Source organism: Miniopterus schreibersii (assembly GCF_964146895.1).
Source record: "Miniopterus schreibersii genome assembly, chromosome: 11".
Classification (NCBI taxonomy): domain Eukaryota; kingdom Metazoa; phylum Chordata; class Mammalia; order Chiroptera; family Miniopteridae; genus Miniopterus; species Miniopterus schreibersii.
In genome coordinates this window covers 54,744,887-54,765,054 of record NC_138111.1, presented here as the reverse complement: position 1 = coordinate 54,765,054, position 20,168 = coordinate 54,744,887, and the positions used below count along the sequence as shown (strand labels likewise).

The window sequence follows — 20,168 nt, the reverse complement described above, 5'->3', positions numbered from 1 at the left end:
GTTGAGCATTGACTTATGATCCAGATTATGGTTTGATTCCAGGTCAGGGCACTCACCTGGGTTTCGGGCTCAATCCCCAGCAGGGGGTGTGCAGGAGGCAGCCGATCAATGACTCTCTCTCAACATTGATGTTTCTATCTCTCTCTCTTTCTCTCCCTTCCTCTCTCTGAAATTAATAAAATATATTTTTTAAAAAGAAAGTGCTTATTTCCCAACATCCTCACCAACATAGTGTATTATGAAACTTAATTTTGATTAATTTATTATTTTTATTTTTTCCTCTCCCCTTTTAATTGCCTTCTAGGCATAGAATATTAAACTCATTAGAAATATGTTTAGGGTCAATAACGAGCAAAGTTTTGAGGAGCTTGCCTTTAATATATGCATAGGCTCTCCATATCTATTTTGGCTGTTTAGGGTTTTTTCCCCTTATTTCACTTATATTCCATATATTTGAAATTATGTATGACCTGATATGAAATGAGTGGTTTTGCATTATGGTGGTTCCTGGGAATAATACGGGATGATATGGGAGAAGGCAGCTGAAATGACACTGAATTAATATCAGCATATTCACCTTACCTCCCTACTCATAAGAAGCTCCCTGGCTCTAACCCCAAATATACCCTAAATATAACTGGCTTCCCTGCTGCTGTAATCAAACCTGTACTTACTCTGGCCGGACTACTGCAGAGCCTAACTGGCCTCCTTGCTTCTGCTACTCTTCTTCCACTACAGCCTCCTCTCAAGACAGCCAGAGTCATCTTTCTAAAACATGGATCAGATCATAGAACTTCTCTGCCTAAAGTATCCAGTGCTTTTTCAGCGCAATTAGCTCATAATTTCAAATTCCTTTTTATGACCAACCATTCCCTATGAGTTCAGGCCCAGCTCTGCACCTATCCTGGCTTCCTAAGGTCACACTCCCATCAATCACTGTGCTTCAGCCACACTGGCCGTCTGTCTCTTCCTCCATAATATCAGATGTTTGTCCTGGCTGTTCCCTTTCCCTGACATCTTCCACCTACAGACATCTGCACAGCTCTATCCTTTTGGCCATTCATGTCTCTGTACAAATATAACCTCCTAATGGGGTCTTTCCTATCCACCCCATCTAAAACATGCACCCCTTCATTCCCCTGCCAGTCATTATGTATCTCATCGCCAATTTTATAAGCACTAGAACTATCAGAATTTACTTTACTTGTGTGTTCTCTGCCTCCTACTCACCATGTAACCTCCATAAAAGCAGGATAACATCTCCTTCTCTTCTTTAGTCCTACCACCTAGTCCTGGCACACAGTAGGTCCTCAATAAATATCCAGTTAATAAATATATGTGTGCATATGGTATGCTGTGTGCATTATCTGAATTTTTTTTCATAGCAATTGAGAGGCAGGCAAAGACTTTTTATCTTTTATATAGATAAGGAACTAAGGCCCAGAAAGTGAGCCTCATGGTTTGTCCAAGGCCAGAGAGCAAGCAGAGTGTAGGGCTGACTAGACCTGAGAACTTTGACTTGAAGTCTAGTGCTTGTAACTGAGGATCCTGAATCCATGTCTGTGGACAGGCTGCCTCAGAACCCTCAGGGCACTTGTTAAAAATATAATCTGTCCTGTTATAACACAATAGTTGCTTCACTGTGTAATAAAAACAACTGTGCCAATGGGGAAAAGCAGGCTAGGGACCAGGGAGTTTCAGACTCACAATTACCAAGTTATTTTTCCTATAGGAATTTTAATAATAAAGGTGGTTTTTATAGCTGCAAGTGTATAGCTATAAAATTCAAATGTCACTGAATTAAATCCAGCCCTTAATTAATTATACTGAGCTTTTGCTGAAAACTAATGGCCTTTTGTCCTGTCACTAGAGGTGCTGTTGTTAGCATAGGCTACTTGTATGTTCTTGTTCCTTCATGGTCCATTGTTAAGACAAAGCACAAAGTTATCCAAGCATTTATAATTAATAGAAATTTATAGTGAAAACAATGTTTCATAATCAATTGACCCACTTATATTTATTAGAAAAAGCTTGTATATATTATTGAGTCCCACTCTAGACCTATTAAACTTGAATCTCAGGTGGTGGGATGGAAGCTATAATCTCTATTTTTAACACGTTCCTCGGTGATTCTGATATGCAGCCAAGCTTGATAATGAATTACATTGTTTCAGTTTTTCTTGAACTGGTTTTCTCTGATTCTTGGTGAGAGCTGAGGAGATTTCTTTTGAGAGACCGCTAGTTCTCTTTTAGACAATTTCAAGCTGGCACTCTTATTTTAATGGTCAACTAAAAACAACAAAAATAAGCCTATTTTAGATCACTTGGATGATTACCTAATGAGCACTGCCATGTAATACCATGCCGGTGTTTGATTATTATCTCATTAGCCAGTATTACTTTAATTATGGAAGCTAACTAAGAAGAAAAAATAGAGATGCAGAGAGGGAGTGAAATGATAACTTGTATGTTTGTGCCAAGAGAATGCTAAACAAAGATCATGGCATGCCCCACCAAAAAGGTTTTCATATCAGACAAAACAAAAAAGTGCTGATTGCATGGAGCCTTGATCACAGAGGCCCTGAGAGCTGCGCCTCTGCAGTCAGGGCTATGTACATGTTATAAGCGGCCATTCCACTTCTGCAAATCGGCATGAGCCAGCAAATTAATGTCTGGAAATTGACGGGGTATGTGGATTACTCTTTCATTTAATCTGTAAATCTGTGTTATAGTTGAATGAGAGCTATAGCAGAAGGAGATTATGCCTAATTTTATAGCTGTAAAATTTAAGAAAAACAAAATGGAAACAAAGGCACACTTTTCAATTTACCAGGCCTAATAGGAGAAATCTGGCCCCTCTGAGAGAGTCAAACTCAGAAATGGAAGCAGTAAGAGAATCATTTTTGTTCAGTTCCTTCAGACCTCATCATACCCTACCCCTTAGCTTTTGGATTATGGAACAGGGGAAACAGAGCCTCACCAGGAAGCAAGGGCAACCGTTGTACAAAGGAAGAACCTGAGATGTAGCTAAAATGTGTGTCAATATCTAATGATGCAAAGAAGTGCTATTTGGTGATGCCTTTATAGCGGAGATCAGGCATTGTCCTGACCCAGAAGGACGAGTAATGGTGAGACAGGCAGGGACAGAGGAGCAGCCCCAGGAACAAATGCTCAGAAATACATTCCTGCGTATAGTCTGGGCTCTGGCTCACACCTCTTTCTCTTATGTGTGACTCTGGGCAAAACAAAAGCCCAATGGGAAAAAATCTGAACATATGTGCTTGAAAAATATCTTTGGCCCAGTATAAAGGTGACTGAGAGGAGCCAGAGGAGACGGAAGGTTTGTTTTTCTGAGCTCAGCCAAGAACAGGGAGCATTATAAGTAACTTTTTCTTAGGGCCAAAGTCCAGGCCTCTGCTAACAGAAACTTTGTTTTCAACAGCATGATGCCTTCTATGCTAGATGCCATGGCAGAGGCTGATTTGCTATCAACCCAACCCTTTTCTACTTCTTCCTGGGCACACAGTGAGGTCATTTCCCAGCCTCTTCATTTAGTTGTAGGAACGGTACGCGTTCTAGCAGATGGAATCTGGGCAGAAATGCAGGGTGCCACTTCTTGACCTGAACCACAAAAACCCTCTGTGCAATAATTAGTTGTAGACTTTATGTGAGCAAAAAATAATCTATCATATTTTAGCCATCATGTATTTATGATTTTGTTTTCCACAGTAGTTATCAAATGCTAATTGATCCAGGTTTAATGAATATTTGTTCACTTACTGAAGCAATGAAATGAATCAAATAGGTCTTCTTTCAATTCTCAGAACGAGTCACAAACATCAGTTGAGATGGTTCTTTACTATCCTTAGCCATTGAAAATGAACTGCACTTCAGAAATTTCAGATCCTCACTGCTCAGCTGGAGGCAATCTATGCTAGGAAGTGTATGTGTGTGTGTGTGTGTGTGTGCTCATTCCACAGAACCAAAAGGCCTGTTGCAGGTGACTGGATACTGGGCAATGGCAGAAATAAGGAATGTAGCAGGCAGGTCTAGGGATGACTGAGAGCTCCAGAAAGAATGCATCAATGTCAGACAGGTTGAGATGGTGACACCTAAACTAAGCGACTGGCAGTGTCCTGGGAGTACTGCTCAGACACAGATTCTGGGTTACACTCACGAGCACTGAGCAGCATAGATAGCAGCATACATGATAAATGTGATTTGGGCAGTGGGGAGGGGCATGAGAAGGGGCAGTCTACAAGCCAGGTGTCAGGACTCATTGCTTAGTAGCTGAGTGACCTTGGGAAGGTTATTTATCTTCTTTGTGCCTTAGTTTTCTAATTCTATGGCTGCTGAGAGGAATGAGTACATTAATGCATGTGAAGCTTTTAGAAGGGTGCTTTAGAAGAGCACAAGGTTTGTTTGAATAAATGTTGGCTATCATAATGCTAACCTATGAGAGATAAAATGCTATGAGTAGCAAACAGTGTTGGGAACTTGTGATAAACTAAGAAAACACACAAAAAAACTTTAAAGAAAAGAAAGAGGGAAAAGATAGGAAAGAGGAGAGGGAACAAATCTTTGAGAAGGAACTCAATGGCTTCTATTTTGAAGAACTGTGAGGGTTTCAGAATAATAGAAGAAAGAATTTAAATATAATGCATTCTCCCAAAACTGGTATCAGTAACTGGTCAGACATAGACAGCTTAAAAGTCACACTGAACGGCCCTGGCTGGGTAGCTCAGTCAGTTAGAGCATTGTCCCAGTGTGCCAAGGCGGCCGGTTTGATCCCTGGTCAGGGCACATACAAGAATCAACAAATGAGTGCATAAATAAGTGGAACAACAAATTGATGTTTGTCTATCTGTCTCTCTCTCTCTCCTCCCCCTTCCGCATCTCTCTTTCTAAGATGAATTAAAAAAAGTCACACTGAGGCCAAGACTCAATTTTTAAGGACTCAAAACTCAATGTATACCAGGCTGACTTGTTGGTGACTCCCATGAGACTACTCAAGAAAATAGTTGTGTTATCTATGGCAGACCCAAATCTCAATTCAGGAGAAAGGTGAATCAAACAGTGATGCTCACTAATTAAAATATTTGAGTATAGAGCACTCAGGTGTTAGAAATTTCATATACTTTCAATACCTAAAACTAAGCAATTGTATAAATCCAGATTTAATTGTGTATATTGTATAAATTTATAAAATTGTATAAATCCAGACTTAATCAATGGATAATGCTCTGTAATAAGTGAGAATATCAAAGCAATGCTTTGAGAAATGCTAGCTTCTCCTTGTGATGTGATTAATTAGCATAGGTCCCTCATAAGGGCCACTGGAGTTTAAAGCTGTGAAAACTCCCTGGAATGAGAATTCCCAGTTAAAGGATTTAAAAGCTCATGAGTTAAGTAAAGTTGAAGGGACCATGATCGTTGTGAACCTATGAAACACTTATAAATAACAGCATCTTCTGTATCTGAATTACTAATGATGGATAATGTTATGTTCAGTTACTGTTTCTTGCTGGCCAGAAACTTTTTGGGAACTGGCTACCTGGCAATTTCAACAAGAGTGGCTTTGTTACAGATAATAGTCATATTAAAATGCATGATTTTTTTTAGTCTGGTTCTCCTTCCAAATGCCTTTCACATTTTGTAGCTCAGAAATTTTAACTCCATCCTGTCCTGCTGTCTTTCTCACAAGGTCTCCTTGACTCCCATCTCTTGTCTCCTGAGTTGGCACTTGGACTTTCAATCAGCTCTGTTTACTCTGCCCTCTTTCCCCCACTAGTCTGCTGAGAACTTTTCCACTCATCTGTTGTTTTTCAAGATATTGCAAAAGCTATACTTTGCCATCCAGTCTTCTATTCTCCCAAACAGAAAGTAAATTTGCAAATGTTAAAATTTCAGGTAAGGGGAAATTATAGCTGGTGGTGGTGGGTGTGGGTTGCTGTACTTTACTTGTATGCAAGAGATTTGTAGAACTCTTAGGTCTAAAAGAGACCTGAGTGTGCACCTATTGAAAAGCCCTCTGTTTACATTATGGACACAGGTTTATAGTCCTAAATCTGCTTCTAAATTTTGTAGTGAGGCAAATACCATCCCTAGAATCTTACTTACTTTATAACAATCTTCATTTTTTTTTAGTATTAGTAAAAATAAATATTCCTCCTCCATCCAAATTATTCCATGGTTTTAGTTAGTGTAATCTAATATAATAGATTGTTATTATGCTTTGAGTAACATTCTGACTATATCTAGGAAATGAGATGTAATATATGAGCAGAGAATATAGACAATGGAAGATTTACCCAGAGGGTAGTGGTAGCTCCCGGTTTATGTTCAGAGCACAGACATATTTAGCCTGAAAAGAATTATTAAAAATTTACAACTAGTGAACTCACTTAAAAATGGAGAGTTTTAAAAAATAGTGCGCTTGTGTGTGTGTTTTGGTTTCACTTACTTGGAAAAACTGGAAGTTCTATCAACATTAGATTTGCATTTTTCTTTGGCAATAATCAGCTGAAAGTAAGCTGTGCCTTTTGGACAGTGTGTGACAGAATAATTTCCCTCTGCAGATGTCTTTGCCCTAATCCCTGGTGCCTGCGACTCTGTTAGAATTACATAGCAAAAGAGAATTAAGGGTGCAGATGGAATTAAAACAGCTAATAAGCTGACTTTAAAATAAACAGATCATCCTAAATTATCTACACGGGCCTAGTCTAATCACATAAGCTCTTTTTAAAAATTAAATATTATTTTATTTTACTTTACGCTCTTAGAAGAGTTTGTCAGAGAGGCAACATAAGACGGTCTCAACCATCACTAGCTGTGAAGTTGGAAAAAGAGGGCCAAGAGCCAGGGAACGCAGCGGACCGGAGAAGCTACGAATGGCACTCGGTTTACAGCCACAGTCCGAGGTCACAAGGAGCTAAATTCTGTGACAACCCAAATGAGCAGGAAAAGTATTCCCCCCCTAGGGGGGGCTTTCAGAAAGAAATGCAGCCCATTGACATCTTGGTTTTATCCTGGGGAGACCGGACTGGACTTCTGACCTACAGAATTAAAAGATAATTTAGTTGTGTTGTTTTAACAATCTACATTTTTGGTAATTTGTTAGGGCAGCAATAAAAAACTACTACACAGGCCATATGCCCTGTCTATATCACCCAAGTTATCAGTCCAACAAAGAGGGTATATACATGGCTAATAAGCACATGAAAAGATGCTGGTCATCATCAGTCGTTAGAGAAATATCAATTAAAATCACAAAGAACTATCACTTCGCATCTATGAGGATGGCCAGAATTAAAAAATTAGACCACCAGTGTTGGTGAGAATATAGGGAAACTGGAACCCTCATACATTGCTGGTAGAAATGTAAAAGAGAGCAGCCACTTTGGAACATAACTGGCAGTTTCTTAAAAAGTTAAACATAAACGGGTCACACGGCTCAGCAAGTCCACTTTTAGGTATGTACAGGGGTGGGGCAAACTCAGGTTTACAGTTGTGAGTATGCAAAACACAGAGTTTATTCTTGTATTATTTAGTAATTATTGTATTATTTCCCATATGAACAACTGTAGACTTACGTTTGCCCCACCCCTATATGCCCAAGAGAAATGAAAACATATGTCCACACAAAACCTGCACGTGACTGTTCATTGCAGCATTATTCCTAAAGCCAAAATGCGGAAACAATCTACATGCCCATCAACTGATGAATGATGACTGTGATGTGGTATATTCACATAATGTACTATTATTCCACCATAAAAAGGAATGCAGCATACATGCTACCACAATGAACCTTGGAAACATTACGCTAAGCGAAAGAGATCTGTCACAAAGGACCACGTATTGTATGATGAATGAGAAGATCTATGAGGATGTAGTAGATTAGCGGTTGCCTAGGGCTGGTGGAAGTGGGGCCCGGAGTGGGGAGTGATGGCTAAGGAGCGCAGAGTTTGCTTTTGGGATATAAAAATGCTCTAAAATTAAGTATGGTGATGAGTGCACAACTCTGAATGTACTAAAAGCCATTTAACTGTAAACTTTAAGTGGCTGAATTGTCATAGGATGTGAACTATACCTCAATAAGTTTTGTTTTGTTGTTTTAAATCACCTTAGATTGTAGTGATGGTTATACAGCTTAAAAAATTTGCTAAAAAAAAAAAAAAATCACTGAATTGTACACTTAAAATGGGTGAATTTTATGGTATCTAAATTATACCTTGATAAAGCAGTTTCAATTTGATTTAACCTTTTCTTAATGATTCAGGACAACATTGTGACTACTAATTAATTTTCTTGTACAAGAACTGAGAAGGAATTGGAATTTATTTGCCCTTGTGATTCTGTTTAGTTGGTGTGCCTTCAGTATGTATACTGCAGGGCCCTGAGTACCTAAGGAGGTGGGTAGGGCATGGACATTCCCAGGCTCCATGGCTTCCCTCTTCTCCATCCATTTTCTAAAGATTCTTTTTTGCCAGTGACATGAGTCAGGTTACTCAGGTTATCTTTTCTTATTATTCAATTGAAGTTGATGATTCCTCAAGAGACTAAGGAAGCAAATGATGCTGTCATAACTTCTTTTGCATGTTCCACTGCAGAGGTCTGAACAAGGGACCCCATACCTGGGACAGCTGTGTGATGCTGCAGCCCTCCTAGAAACAATTCGACAGGATGTGGTATGCCCCACTCACTGTCCAACCAGCCCTTCTTCCCTCATGTTGCGGGGCAGCTGTGCAAATTGCTCTTTGGGGGTTTGAGAAGAGCTAGCTTGGACCATTTGTACTTCCTGTTTGTTTCCTGTAGTCTCCTGGGAAATAGAGTAAGTTGGATCCTCTTGCTATAATTTTATCTGTTTAAGTTCTGTAATACCGAGGAGTCTTTAGTGGGCAAGCTACACATGTGTACATATTGAGGAAAACTGAAGGGCCTTGGTTACTCAGTCTTCTATCAGATAATAAGGTCCCCCGACGGCAGCTTGAATCAGTGAATGGCCATTAATTACCATGCTATTCAGAGTACCATTAGGAACACAGCCAAACTTGTCCGCCTTTCCCTCTGATCTAGTGTGCCAGAGTAAATCTTCCTTGGTCAGTCTGCCACTGGTGACAAGGCCCTCTCTGAGTCAAACTCTCTATGAAGCAAAATCTCCCCCTGGTTAACAGAACTGCTGGATGAAAAATCCAGAAATGCCAATTCAAAATGACTTACATTATAAATAGCTTGCAAACCTGCTTGTCTTTTATTGTAGCTACTAAATCATGGTGGGAAGGGAAAGAAAAAGAATTTCAAAAACAACTGCCTTTTATTTTTATTTTCCCAGAGAGGTTTCTGTGATCTCTTTATTAGACACAATATGTGTCAGCTATTCAACTCATAAAAAAGCAGAAAAACATGCCAGGAAAGGAGAAATATTTTCTGTTTCTCCTTTCCTGTGAAAGCTTTGAATGAGCTCATCTGTGTTCTCTCCTTTCAATGAAAGATATGCTCATCCCCCAGCCCTCACCTCCTTCTCATTTTCCATTGATGATGTCAGGCAGGCCTTACAGTATCTCTTTTGTGATCTTATAAAATCAATGACAACCAAAAACATTTCCCTTCTGGCTATGACTTCATCAGCGGTCCACACCTGGACAGGCCTCATCTGCATTGGTAAGTAGAGCTAAACTCCACTGATCCAGACTGAAGCAATTTACCAGGATACTACTGCTTTCCTTCAAAATGCTGCCCACACCATTCAGATCTGGAATACTTCTGAGCAACTTGGCTGTGTGCAATCTGACTAGTCAAGATGGCTCTCCAATCTTGTGCCTATCCTTGCAATACCAGAAACTCTCCTTTACTTAGTCATGTTTTTGCTCTGGACACAAAGTAATCAATACTTCAAAATGTTAGGTAGGTGACATTTTGGTGATATTCTTATACTTCCCTCTCCACTCTACTGTGTGTTACTCTCATCTATATTCTGAGCAGTGAAACAGGCGCTCAATTAAGCCAGTTTAGGACAGAAAGGAATTTTGTGCCACTGGGTCTGCATGGCTGTGATTTTCCTGAACCAGGGAGATAGATAGGGAAACACTGGCCATCTCCAAGCGTAGAGATACTTGCCAAGTACTCTCAAAGCTCTGAGACTTAGAAAACAAAATCTGTACATAAAGGATGAGTTTGGGGAGAAGCAAAAGGCACAAAAGGCAGTATTTTACAGGCCCAAAGAAGGCAGAGAAAGGAACGTTTGACTGTAGTGGTATGTCTGAAACTAAATGCTGTTTACATGTTTAAGTACAAATTGTGGGGAGAGTAGCAATGGCCCCACAATGCATCTGAGAGACAGAAGTGGCAGCTCACTCAATTCAGAAGATGGGAGACTCGGCAGGGAGGTCTAGCTGTGGACCAGAGATAGTTCATCAGCCTCCCTTCCTGTGGTCCATGGGAAACATGCATTGTCACTAGCCACCTCCCTTGCTCTGAATTCAGGCACTCCAACCCCTTTTTAGATGGTGAATTCAATCTTTCCAGTTGACACTGAGACATGGAGATGTTGAGACACAGATGGGCGCTCTAGGAAGGGCTTCTGAGCATTCTGGTCTCTGAAAAAGGATCTCTACTGTAAAAATAACTTGGCTTTTGTTTTATGCATTATTCTCACAATAATAATAGCTGATAAACACTCAGTGCTTGCTATACGCCCAGCACAATTACAAGCCCTTTACATGATGAATGCATTTCATCTCCACAAGAACCCTCCGAGGCAAGCACTATTATCATCACCACTTTACAAATAAAGAAACTGAGACATAGAGTATAAAGAAGTTGCTCAGGGTTATATAGCTAGGAAGTGACAGAGCCAGGAATCAAATCCAGACCATGAGGCTCCAGAGCCCGCAGGCTTAATTGCCATGCTATGCCTGCTCTTGTGAATTATTATGAACAAATTTCCCTGCATCTGGTCAACTCAGGTGCATTGGCAAGACCAAAGTCCATACATTCCTTACAGAATCATGGGAACACCTGAGCACTTTGAGCCTCAGAACATTTCCCCCCCCTTTTGGCCTACATTCACACTGAACTGAAGGTAAAAAACTCTGCAAGGTCATTAAAAGCACAGAAGCACTGAGATTTACCACAAGGAATTGATTGCAAGTGAGCAGAATCAGCTCCTAAGTTTATACTTGAAAAATTTCAGTGTGAAAACTTCTTGTGAAAAATGCATGGAAGCAAAGTCGGGCTAATGTTTTACACATTTTGGAATTGCTTTCAGGATGTGTTTCATTTTAGAAAAGCTAGAGAAAAAACAGAAAACATTTATTGAGTGTGAACTATGTGCCTGGCATTGGGCTAAGTGCTTTTTCACACGTGCAATCTTATTTAACGTCACAACAATCCTATAAAATATTATTAATTTCATTTTTATGGATGAGAACAAAGACTCAACGAGGTTTTACACTTTGTTCGAGATCACACAGCTAATAAGCAGTATAATTGGTAATCAAACTTAGAAATGCATGACCCCCACCCCCACCCCGCAATTTAGATTATATGTTACACAATGCTATGCAGGATCTTGGTGTGGACATCTGAAGGAAACTGTAACCTCTTGAATCTAGGTAGCCATGAATGCATCTATTCCTTCACTAGTCTGTAAACATTATGGAGCACAAAACTCGGGGCTTATTTATTGCTCTATGTCAACAATACTTGGCCAAGGTTATACTCAGAACAGTAGCTGGTGAGCCCATCAATACTGCGAGTAGAGACATTGACACAGGGATAGATGATAACCACAGTATAGACACAAATACAATCTTAAGACACTGTATACATTTGAGCATTAATTTTTAGAGGGATTGTTTGGCAGATTTGCCAGCAGACCTGAACAGAGCCCACCACTGGAGCACAGGACGCCAGCTCCCTAAGCTCTGGGGGTGGTGTTTGTGATCTACCTCACCAGGCAGCCCCTTTCCTCCCCTTCCCTGGTGCCTCTCTGGCTGCTCTCTCTTCCCTGGCTTTGAACCTTTTGGCAGCCTCCAATAGCTCCTCTTCAAAGAGCTGAAGACAAGCCTGATGTTTCAATTGCCTTGCTTAATTCCAGACAGGTTTCCATTAATCGTATTAAATTCAGGTGAACAAAGGGCATTTATTTTGTGACAGAGCTGAACGGTATTTGGATAAATATAAACAAGAGAGTTAATCCTCTAAGAGCCACTATTTGCCCTCAATTGGAAGGATGTCAGCAGTGTCCTTGCTAAGGGAGGTCGGAGAGTGGAAGGCAGAAGAGATTTAACAAGACTGATGCTGAGCATCTGGACTCTGTATTAAAGTGGGGAATAAAGCTTGTGACTGGAATACATTAGGAGAAAAGCAAATGTTCTATTCACAAAAAATAGGCATTATTAATATCATTCTTTAACCCACCCCAGGGCTCCTTAGCTTGCCTTGTTCATTGTAGACTTTCATCTTCTCTGTAAAGCCTCCTGCTAAAGGGCCCTTCTCAGATCAGCTTTAGGTCACGGGGGCAGAAATACTGTTGCTAAACTGATATGCAAGGGAGTAGCATGTGTGGCTGGAAAGCAATGTGACAACATAATCCCAGCATGGACCGATGAGGTCAGTGTGGGGTGATGTTGGCTTTTCTAGCATCTACTGAATCATCTGATGGGAGCAACAACTGAAAAGAATAAATACAAACACATGCAACATATCACCACAAAGACTGCATGGCCCAGGTCTGAGAAAAAGAATCCCGTTCTGGTAGGATCAGTGGGGAAATGGAGGGAACAATGAGCTGGGAGTTAGGAGACCTCACTTTACTTCTCTCCACCACTATCTGAGCGGCTGTGTGACCTCAGGTTGCCTGGCCTCTGAGAAATGAGGACACTGGTCCAACTCATATGGATTTCAAGTCTTCTTCAGTTTCAAAGGAAAGGATTTATCCTATGTAAGAGCTTTCTTCTTAAAAAAATATGTTTTTATTGATTTCAGAGAGAGGGAGAGAGAGAGAGATAGAAACATCGAAGAGAGAGAAACATCTATTGGCTGCCTTCTGTGTGGCTCCTACTGGGGATTGAGCTTAGAAGTGGGGTACGTGCCCTGACTGGGAATCGAACCGTGACCTCCTGGTTCATAGTTTGACACTCAACCACTGAGCCATGCTGGCCAGGCCCTAACAGAGGCTTTATAAAACTGCACTACTACAAGACCACAACCTTGGGAGACATTGTAGTCAATTTTCTTAAGTTACCATGTGTAGAATGTCTTGCCTAACAACGATGGGTACAGGCAAAGGGTTGGCAAGTGCATTACAGCAAGAGGTTGAAATAAAACAGAAAACAGAATCAGAACACTTCTGGCTTCAAACTGTGGCCACAGAATTCCAATTCCTCATGGGTCTTAAAGTCTTCTGTGCAATGAGTGTAACAAGGAGAAATGACAGGATCCCCAAAGAGTATTCAATAATCTTAACTATGGTTCCCAAAATGCTATTTACTGTACATATCTCCTTTTTTCATATTCTTTCTGTCTGGAATATCTCCCCTATCTCTTATTATCAAAATTCCACTCACCCCAACTCTAAGACCTCCCAGATGGAATGAAATATCCTTGCACATCCTTTGGTCATCACTCAGAGCACTTATTTCATTTTGCCTCATACTACACATCACCTCCATTGAATTATAATTACAGATTATAAGATTCCTGAAGGCAGGATATAGATCTCATTTATCTATGCGTCCCTGGTCCTACTTGGTACATTGTAGGCACCCACCCAATAATGGTTTCTGAATTGAACTGAACAGGGATTTCCATGTTACCTGCTAAAGTGACGGCAATGGAGACAGAGTCATATCCCAAGGCATTTGTGGCGTTACAAGTATAGAAACCGACATCAGCTTCCACTGGTGCCAGGATCTGTAAGGAATCATCTGGTTGTAGCAGAATCCTGGAACAACAGAAAAAAACATAGGTCAGGTCAGTTGAGTTCTTTTGGGCAATCAATATTGGTAAAGCAGGAAGGAACCCAAGGGACAGTCAGAATCCTGTTTTCACAACAGGGACAAACCAGTCACAATGATACTCAGGAACCCAGGCTCTCTTGTCACTGTGATTATTGGTGTGATTCTGGTAGCAACAGCAAATAAGGAGGTTTTTGATTGCTTAAGCTGCCTGTTGACTACTTGATCTAAATGCTACCAGTTGGAGCAGACAACATATGTGCACTGAATACATATAACACACCTCAGGGGTGAGAGAGGAGGAAGAATGAATGGTGCAGGTGGATTTGGGGAAGGCTCATTAAGGAAAAAGGCAGTGTTATAAAGGAGATACGGGGCTCAGTTGGATGGAGGAAGTAGGAGCTTCCAGATAGGAAGAAACGCATCTGTTAAGGTTTGGAAGAGGGAGAGTGGAAGCCAGAAATCAAATATCAATGAGAGGATCTTTATGAGTACATCTGAAGGCAATTATATATGTAATTACCTTTCAATTCCAGGTAGTCATAAGTACATCTACTGTCTTTATTAGTCTGCAAACATTATGGGCACAAAACTCATATTTTATTTATTGTTTTAGTTCCCACAATACTTGGCAGAGGGCCCTCTATAGAGAATGTGCCCAGTAGAATGAAGGCAACCCCTGTCCTTCAGGGTCATGTAGACTATTCCAGAATAATCACTAGTTCAGACACTTTGCTTTGAAAAGAATGACAAGAATAAAATTGTGGGTGCCTACACCACGAGCTTAAAAACCCACTTCAACCTCAGTCTACTAATTTTTCTTCTCTCAGCTTAGGCGACTTATAAGAACTACCTGCTACATCATGGCAGTTAGGTAGATTAATGACTAAGGATGACTTGAAGCTGTTACCTTGGTGACTTGGTGAGGCTGATGATAACTGGAATGTGTTTGTGGAGGTGAGAATCCAGAAGGGCAGTGGGGGAGGACAGGGTAGGAAGCTCAGAGATCCAGTGCTTAGACCTGGCAGGGCCTTACATTGCTAAATCATTCAACAGCACAGAGACAGTTTAGAGTTGGATTTTGGACTCTTAAGAGTCAGTCATTTCTATCTTCGTGATTATTTCCAACTCCCTAATTTTAAAAGGCCCAAAGATCTGGTCACCTAATATCATATTAATATCCATCCTTAGAAGGCAAGCAGGTAGCAGGGGTTGTTTTTCAGGAAAGGGAAAAAACCCATAAAAATCTCAGGAGAACTCACAAGACTTGGCGATAAAATTAAGACAAGGAGTCAGCTCTCTTGCCTTAGCAACACATTCTGCCCGCTATATAATTCTTTTCTTTCTTCACTATTTCTCTGGACTCTGGGGCATTTGCAGTTCGGCACAGCCTCTAGTCAGCCCTTAATTATTCTGAGGTGGGTGTGGAGACTGGCAATGAATCAGGCCCCCTCAACACTGCCTTTGGCCTTGGGCCTGCTGAACTGCTCATTCTCACCTCCTGCTGGAGGAAAGGCAGGAAAGAGAAAAAGCGAGGCTTACATCAATCTTCGACCTAGTTACGCATGGGCAGCTGCAATAAAAAAAATGGGGAAGGAAATAGAAAACTTTAGCCAAAGGGAAGTTTCTGGATGGTTTATTTGTGTTTGATTCTATGCCATTGCAGACCATCACTGCTATTACTGGGGACAGTCAAGCTTTTGTGGTGCTGAACCAGAGCTGAAACTTTGTGAAGGATGACAGAAAGGCTATGAGAAACTGCGACAGAGCTCACCCACTCATTCAGTCACTCATCGAGATGCAAGGTGCTTTCTCTCAGTTGAGCAATTACGTTTGTTTGTTTCAAAGAAACTAACAAGAGAAATATGACTATATAACTTACTTATCTTTGCCATACAATATTTAAGTAATAATGTCACTGTTTTCTATTATATCTCTTAACAGATATAATAAAGTATCATTGCCAAATCTCTTTAGACCTTCAGGCTGTTTTAGATTTGAAAAATTACAAGTTGACTTTATGATTTAAATCTTTATGATGTCCCAGGAACATGTAGGCCTCCATAACAATTTCCAAATGAAAATGACAGCAGACTTAGTCAGATTTCAATACAACTAACTATTCAGGATGACTGAACTTAGAAGATCATTATTCAGTTTCACCACACTCAAATGCCATGGGTTAAAATTTGTGAAGCTCCCAAGTCCACCGGGACAGTTGCCTCCCTAAAACAGCACTCTCTCTCTCTTCTCTACAGAAAGAGTTACTATCTCTCTCTTCTCTACAGAAAGAGTTCTTGAACATTCAGAGCAGGAGGCTAGAAGTCTACTCAACTTTATTTTGGTCCTGCTATCATTTAAGTAATCACCACTGGCAAATCCCTTCACCTTCCTGCATTTCAGTTTATCAACTTCTAAAACCCAGTTGAAGTATGTTTTCCTACCCAGCAGAGGGAACTGTTAAAAAGAGCTTGATAAGGTACTTCCAGACTGTCTTTTGGTATTTCAATGACGCTTCCACTGAATGGAGGGGGAATGAGAAGATTGCGAGAAGCAAGCAAGAGGGGCACATGATATTGGTAAATTTCCCCTAGACAATTTTTAGAACTTCATATTCGGATCATGTTTTCCCCATAGCACTATTGTACTTGCCTGATCTCATCATGCAGAGGATGTAAACCCCACTCCCCCACTGGGCCTGAACCAACTATTGTTTTAGGTGGGGGTTAGCTTTTGTAGCTACATGAGTTCCTCCAGGCACTGGTGCTACTGAGTGAGTGATAACGTTTTCTGCCTGCCTAGAGCCTGGAGAAGAGTGCTCACAGAGTTGGTGAAGAGAAGGGAGGAGATCCATCGGATGGGGATAGTGGAAATGGAAAGGAATCTGGATATTGAGACCTGGCATTCGTATGTTCTTTTATTCTGTAAACTGTCCATGCAATGATAAAAAAGCTCAAGTATTTGCCTTCATAAAAACAGTTTTAAATATTGTCTAAAGACAAAATCTACATGGGACAGAATCTATATTTGTCATGTATTGCATATACTTGTAAGTTATTTATATTCATAAAACTGAACTCTTTAGCTCAAGGGTCCATAGTTATTTGATGGCAGAATCAGGATTTAAAATAGGGTTTCTTGGGCCAGCATTTTCCCCCCCATCTATCATGTCTTTAATATGCCCATAAAATTGGTAGATGGTATCACATGTGGAATCTAATGAACACAATAAACTGATGAACAAAATAGGTCCAGAGACATGGAAGCATAAAACAGACTGATGAATTTCAGAGGGAAGTGGGGAGGAGGGTGAGAAGAGATTAACCAAAGAATTTATATGGCTATATGTATAGCCAATGGACATAGACAATAGTGTGGTGAAGGCCTGGGGGGGGGGGGGAGTGGGGAGTGAAGTGGGAGTGAAGTGGGAGTGAAGTGGGGGTGGAGGGAGTGAAGTGGGGGTGGAGGGGGTGAATGGGGGAAAAGAGGGACATTTGTAATACTTTCAACAATAAAGATAAAAAACCAATTAAAAAGATATAAGAAAATTGGTAGATGGGGGTTTGGAGGCTGCCGCTAGTGGGCACAGCACAATAGTTCTGAAGAGGATATCCATGCAGGGCTTTCTAGGAAACATGATGAGGCAAAGGAAGGGGTTTGCTGTGGAGATTGAGGTTTGCTGTAGGCCCTCTATCTAGCCTGGCATCTATGGAGAGAAGTTCCTGGAAAAAACACATTTCCTTTATACTTCAGGCATCTACTCTATTAATTTAACTTAATTTGTTAGTAGCTGATTTCTGTCAGCTTGTATTTAGGTTTGGAGTTTGACGGAACTGTTTCAGAATGCACAGGCGTGGAAACATAGTGCTGCTTTCCAAGCAAAACCAGAAAGATTTCTCTGGGGTTGTTTTGGAATTTAAGGAATTAGAGGCTGAGGGGGCACGGAATGGGACATAATTAAAACCTACATGGCAAATGGTACTGTAGTCATATTAGGTATATTAATACTCGCTGCTTTTCTCCCATACCCACACCATACTTTCCTTTTGGCTTACTGAGCTAAAACTTAATGCTTTATTCCTTTGGTGATACTTTTAACCTGAAAATGAAGGAGAAGTTTTGCTTTTCTGGTGGCCTTTACTTGTCAGCTTCTAAACATGTCTTCTCAAGCACTCTAACCAATTAAGTAAGGAGCAGCTGAGAGAGTACAAATAATTAGTTTACACAAGTCAAGCCCTTACCATCCATGTGTGCAGGATACGGACAAAGTGCTTGTGGACCAGTCTTACAAGTACAGGCTCCTTGAGGGGAAGTTACCTCCTCTGCATTTGAGATGTACAGTGGAAAAGTACTCTTATTTGAAAAGAAGGCAGCTCTGGGTGTCCAAAGGAAAGTTTCTAGCAATTCTGTGAGTGGGGTGGCATCATGATGCCTTCTGAATCCTTGGCACAACTATGAACATCACTGTCTTGTACAGGCTCATCTCTCAAAGTGACCTCCATAACCAACCATGGAAGCTGCGTTGGTGGGGGAAGCCTTCCTTACTTCACTCGAGAGACATGGAGTCATGTCATGGTCTTGGGTAAGCCTTTCAACTTTGTGAGCCTCTAAGTCTCTTCTGCAAATTTAGGATAATACTGACCTCAGAGAGTTATGAGGATCGAATAAAAGAGTATACACTCATTCTTACTGTTTTCTAAGTAAAAAGGCTTAAATGTCAGATGCATCTAAAATGAGTATATATATTTTTAGCGGGGCAGGTGGTGGTGACCTATGTTACCATCTTGGAATTCTTCCTTGAAATTTCCAGTTGTCAGAGGAAATTTTCAAGCTCTGGACACAGAAATACCCATCTGCTACATGGGTCATGATGTGGTACCATCGCAGGCATCTCACCCTAACAAGTATTCTCAAACCCATTTTAGGCCTCAACACAGGAGTGGAAGCTAGAAATCATAGATATACCCTTCCTCTTGATAAAAGTCTCTTTCTCATATGTTCAAACCTACTTGCCCCACAAACTTATCTTTTCAGTCAACATGGCCTCTTTGAGTCTCCTTGTCATTAACTTGGGGCTGAATTCATGCTCTTTATCCTGTCTATCCTTCCAAATTCTCCCATCCCTTAAGGACGAGTTCAAATTCTACTTCCTGTGTTATCACAGTCCACAAGAATCCCTCCCTTTCCTGATCTGGCAGAGCTGTTCTGAGCTGTAGTATAGAGCATTTTCCATTCTACAATGTCTCATTTCTTCAGTTAGATTGTAAATTAAACACTTCAGGGACTGGAACTCTTTTACTTCTTTCATAGTTCCCTCTTCAGTATTTAGCAAAATGCTGGCCTGCTGAATAAATACTCAATGAACACTTGTTTAATTACCTTCGGAGTAGTGGAGCTGAAAATAATCATACTGACGATATAGCACAGCAGTTAAAAGCACCTACTGAAAAGCCACAGTGGTTGAGTTCCAACCCCAGCTGTACCACTTTGTAGCTGGGAAACCTTGGGCATGTAATTTACTTAGGTTCTCAGTGGCACAGTTTCCTCGCTTATAGAGGGTGGAAAATTATAGAGCCTACCTAGGGTTGTTGGGAATATTCTACATGACTTCAGGTATTTTAAGAACATAGAAAAGTGCCTGACGTGTGGTAAAAAATTGTGGAAGCGCAGGTTACTGTTAATCTGTTTTTGTTGATGCCACCATCAGCATTGTCATTCACTCTTTATGCCTGAGCCTATGCATTCTGGATGTTGTGAGAAACTGTTCTGACATAGGTAAATAACTGAGAAATGTAGGGGTTTCAAGGAAAAAACATCAATTAGGGCTATGGGGAGGGAACAAGGGGTTTGCTGTGTGAGGAAGCTGGGAGGGCACCACGGTGCATCTGCCTTGGTGGCAGCACTGGGAACGAAAGAGGGGCAGCGGACTGGGGCCGCATGGCACACTGACTGGGCTGGCAACTTGCCTCAATTCTATTCTTGACTCAGGAATCTCTGAATAAGGACAACTACTTTTTTCCATAACTGTTTTAACACTATTAACCAAATACTGAAATCTTAGAACACTTAAATAGAAAAGCCAGGATCCTGCAATTGCAAAAATGTATATAAATAAGAATACAAAAATAAAAGTTGGAAAAAAGGGGGCTTAGAAACAAATAAGCAAAGTTAAGGGAAGTTGTGCAAAGGACATCAGCTCCAAACTTC

At 40.7% G+C, this 20,168-nt stretch overlaps 1 protein-coding gene across 1 annotated transcript in view; it reads right to left on the bottom strand.

Annotated features, from left to right (window-relative positions):
• ADAMTSL1 (ADAMTS like 1) overlaps positions 1-20,168 on the bottom strand; it is a 368,021-nt gene that overhangs the window by 75,568 nt on the left and 272,285 nt on the right. The window contains exon 20 of the mRNA XM_081151642.1: positions 13,821-13,948. Coding sequence (XP_081007768.1) covers positions 13,821-13,948 — 128 coding nt within the window. The remainder of the gene's footprint in view (positions 1-13,820; positions 13,949-20,168) is intronic.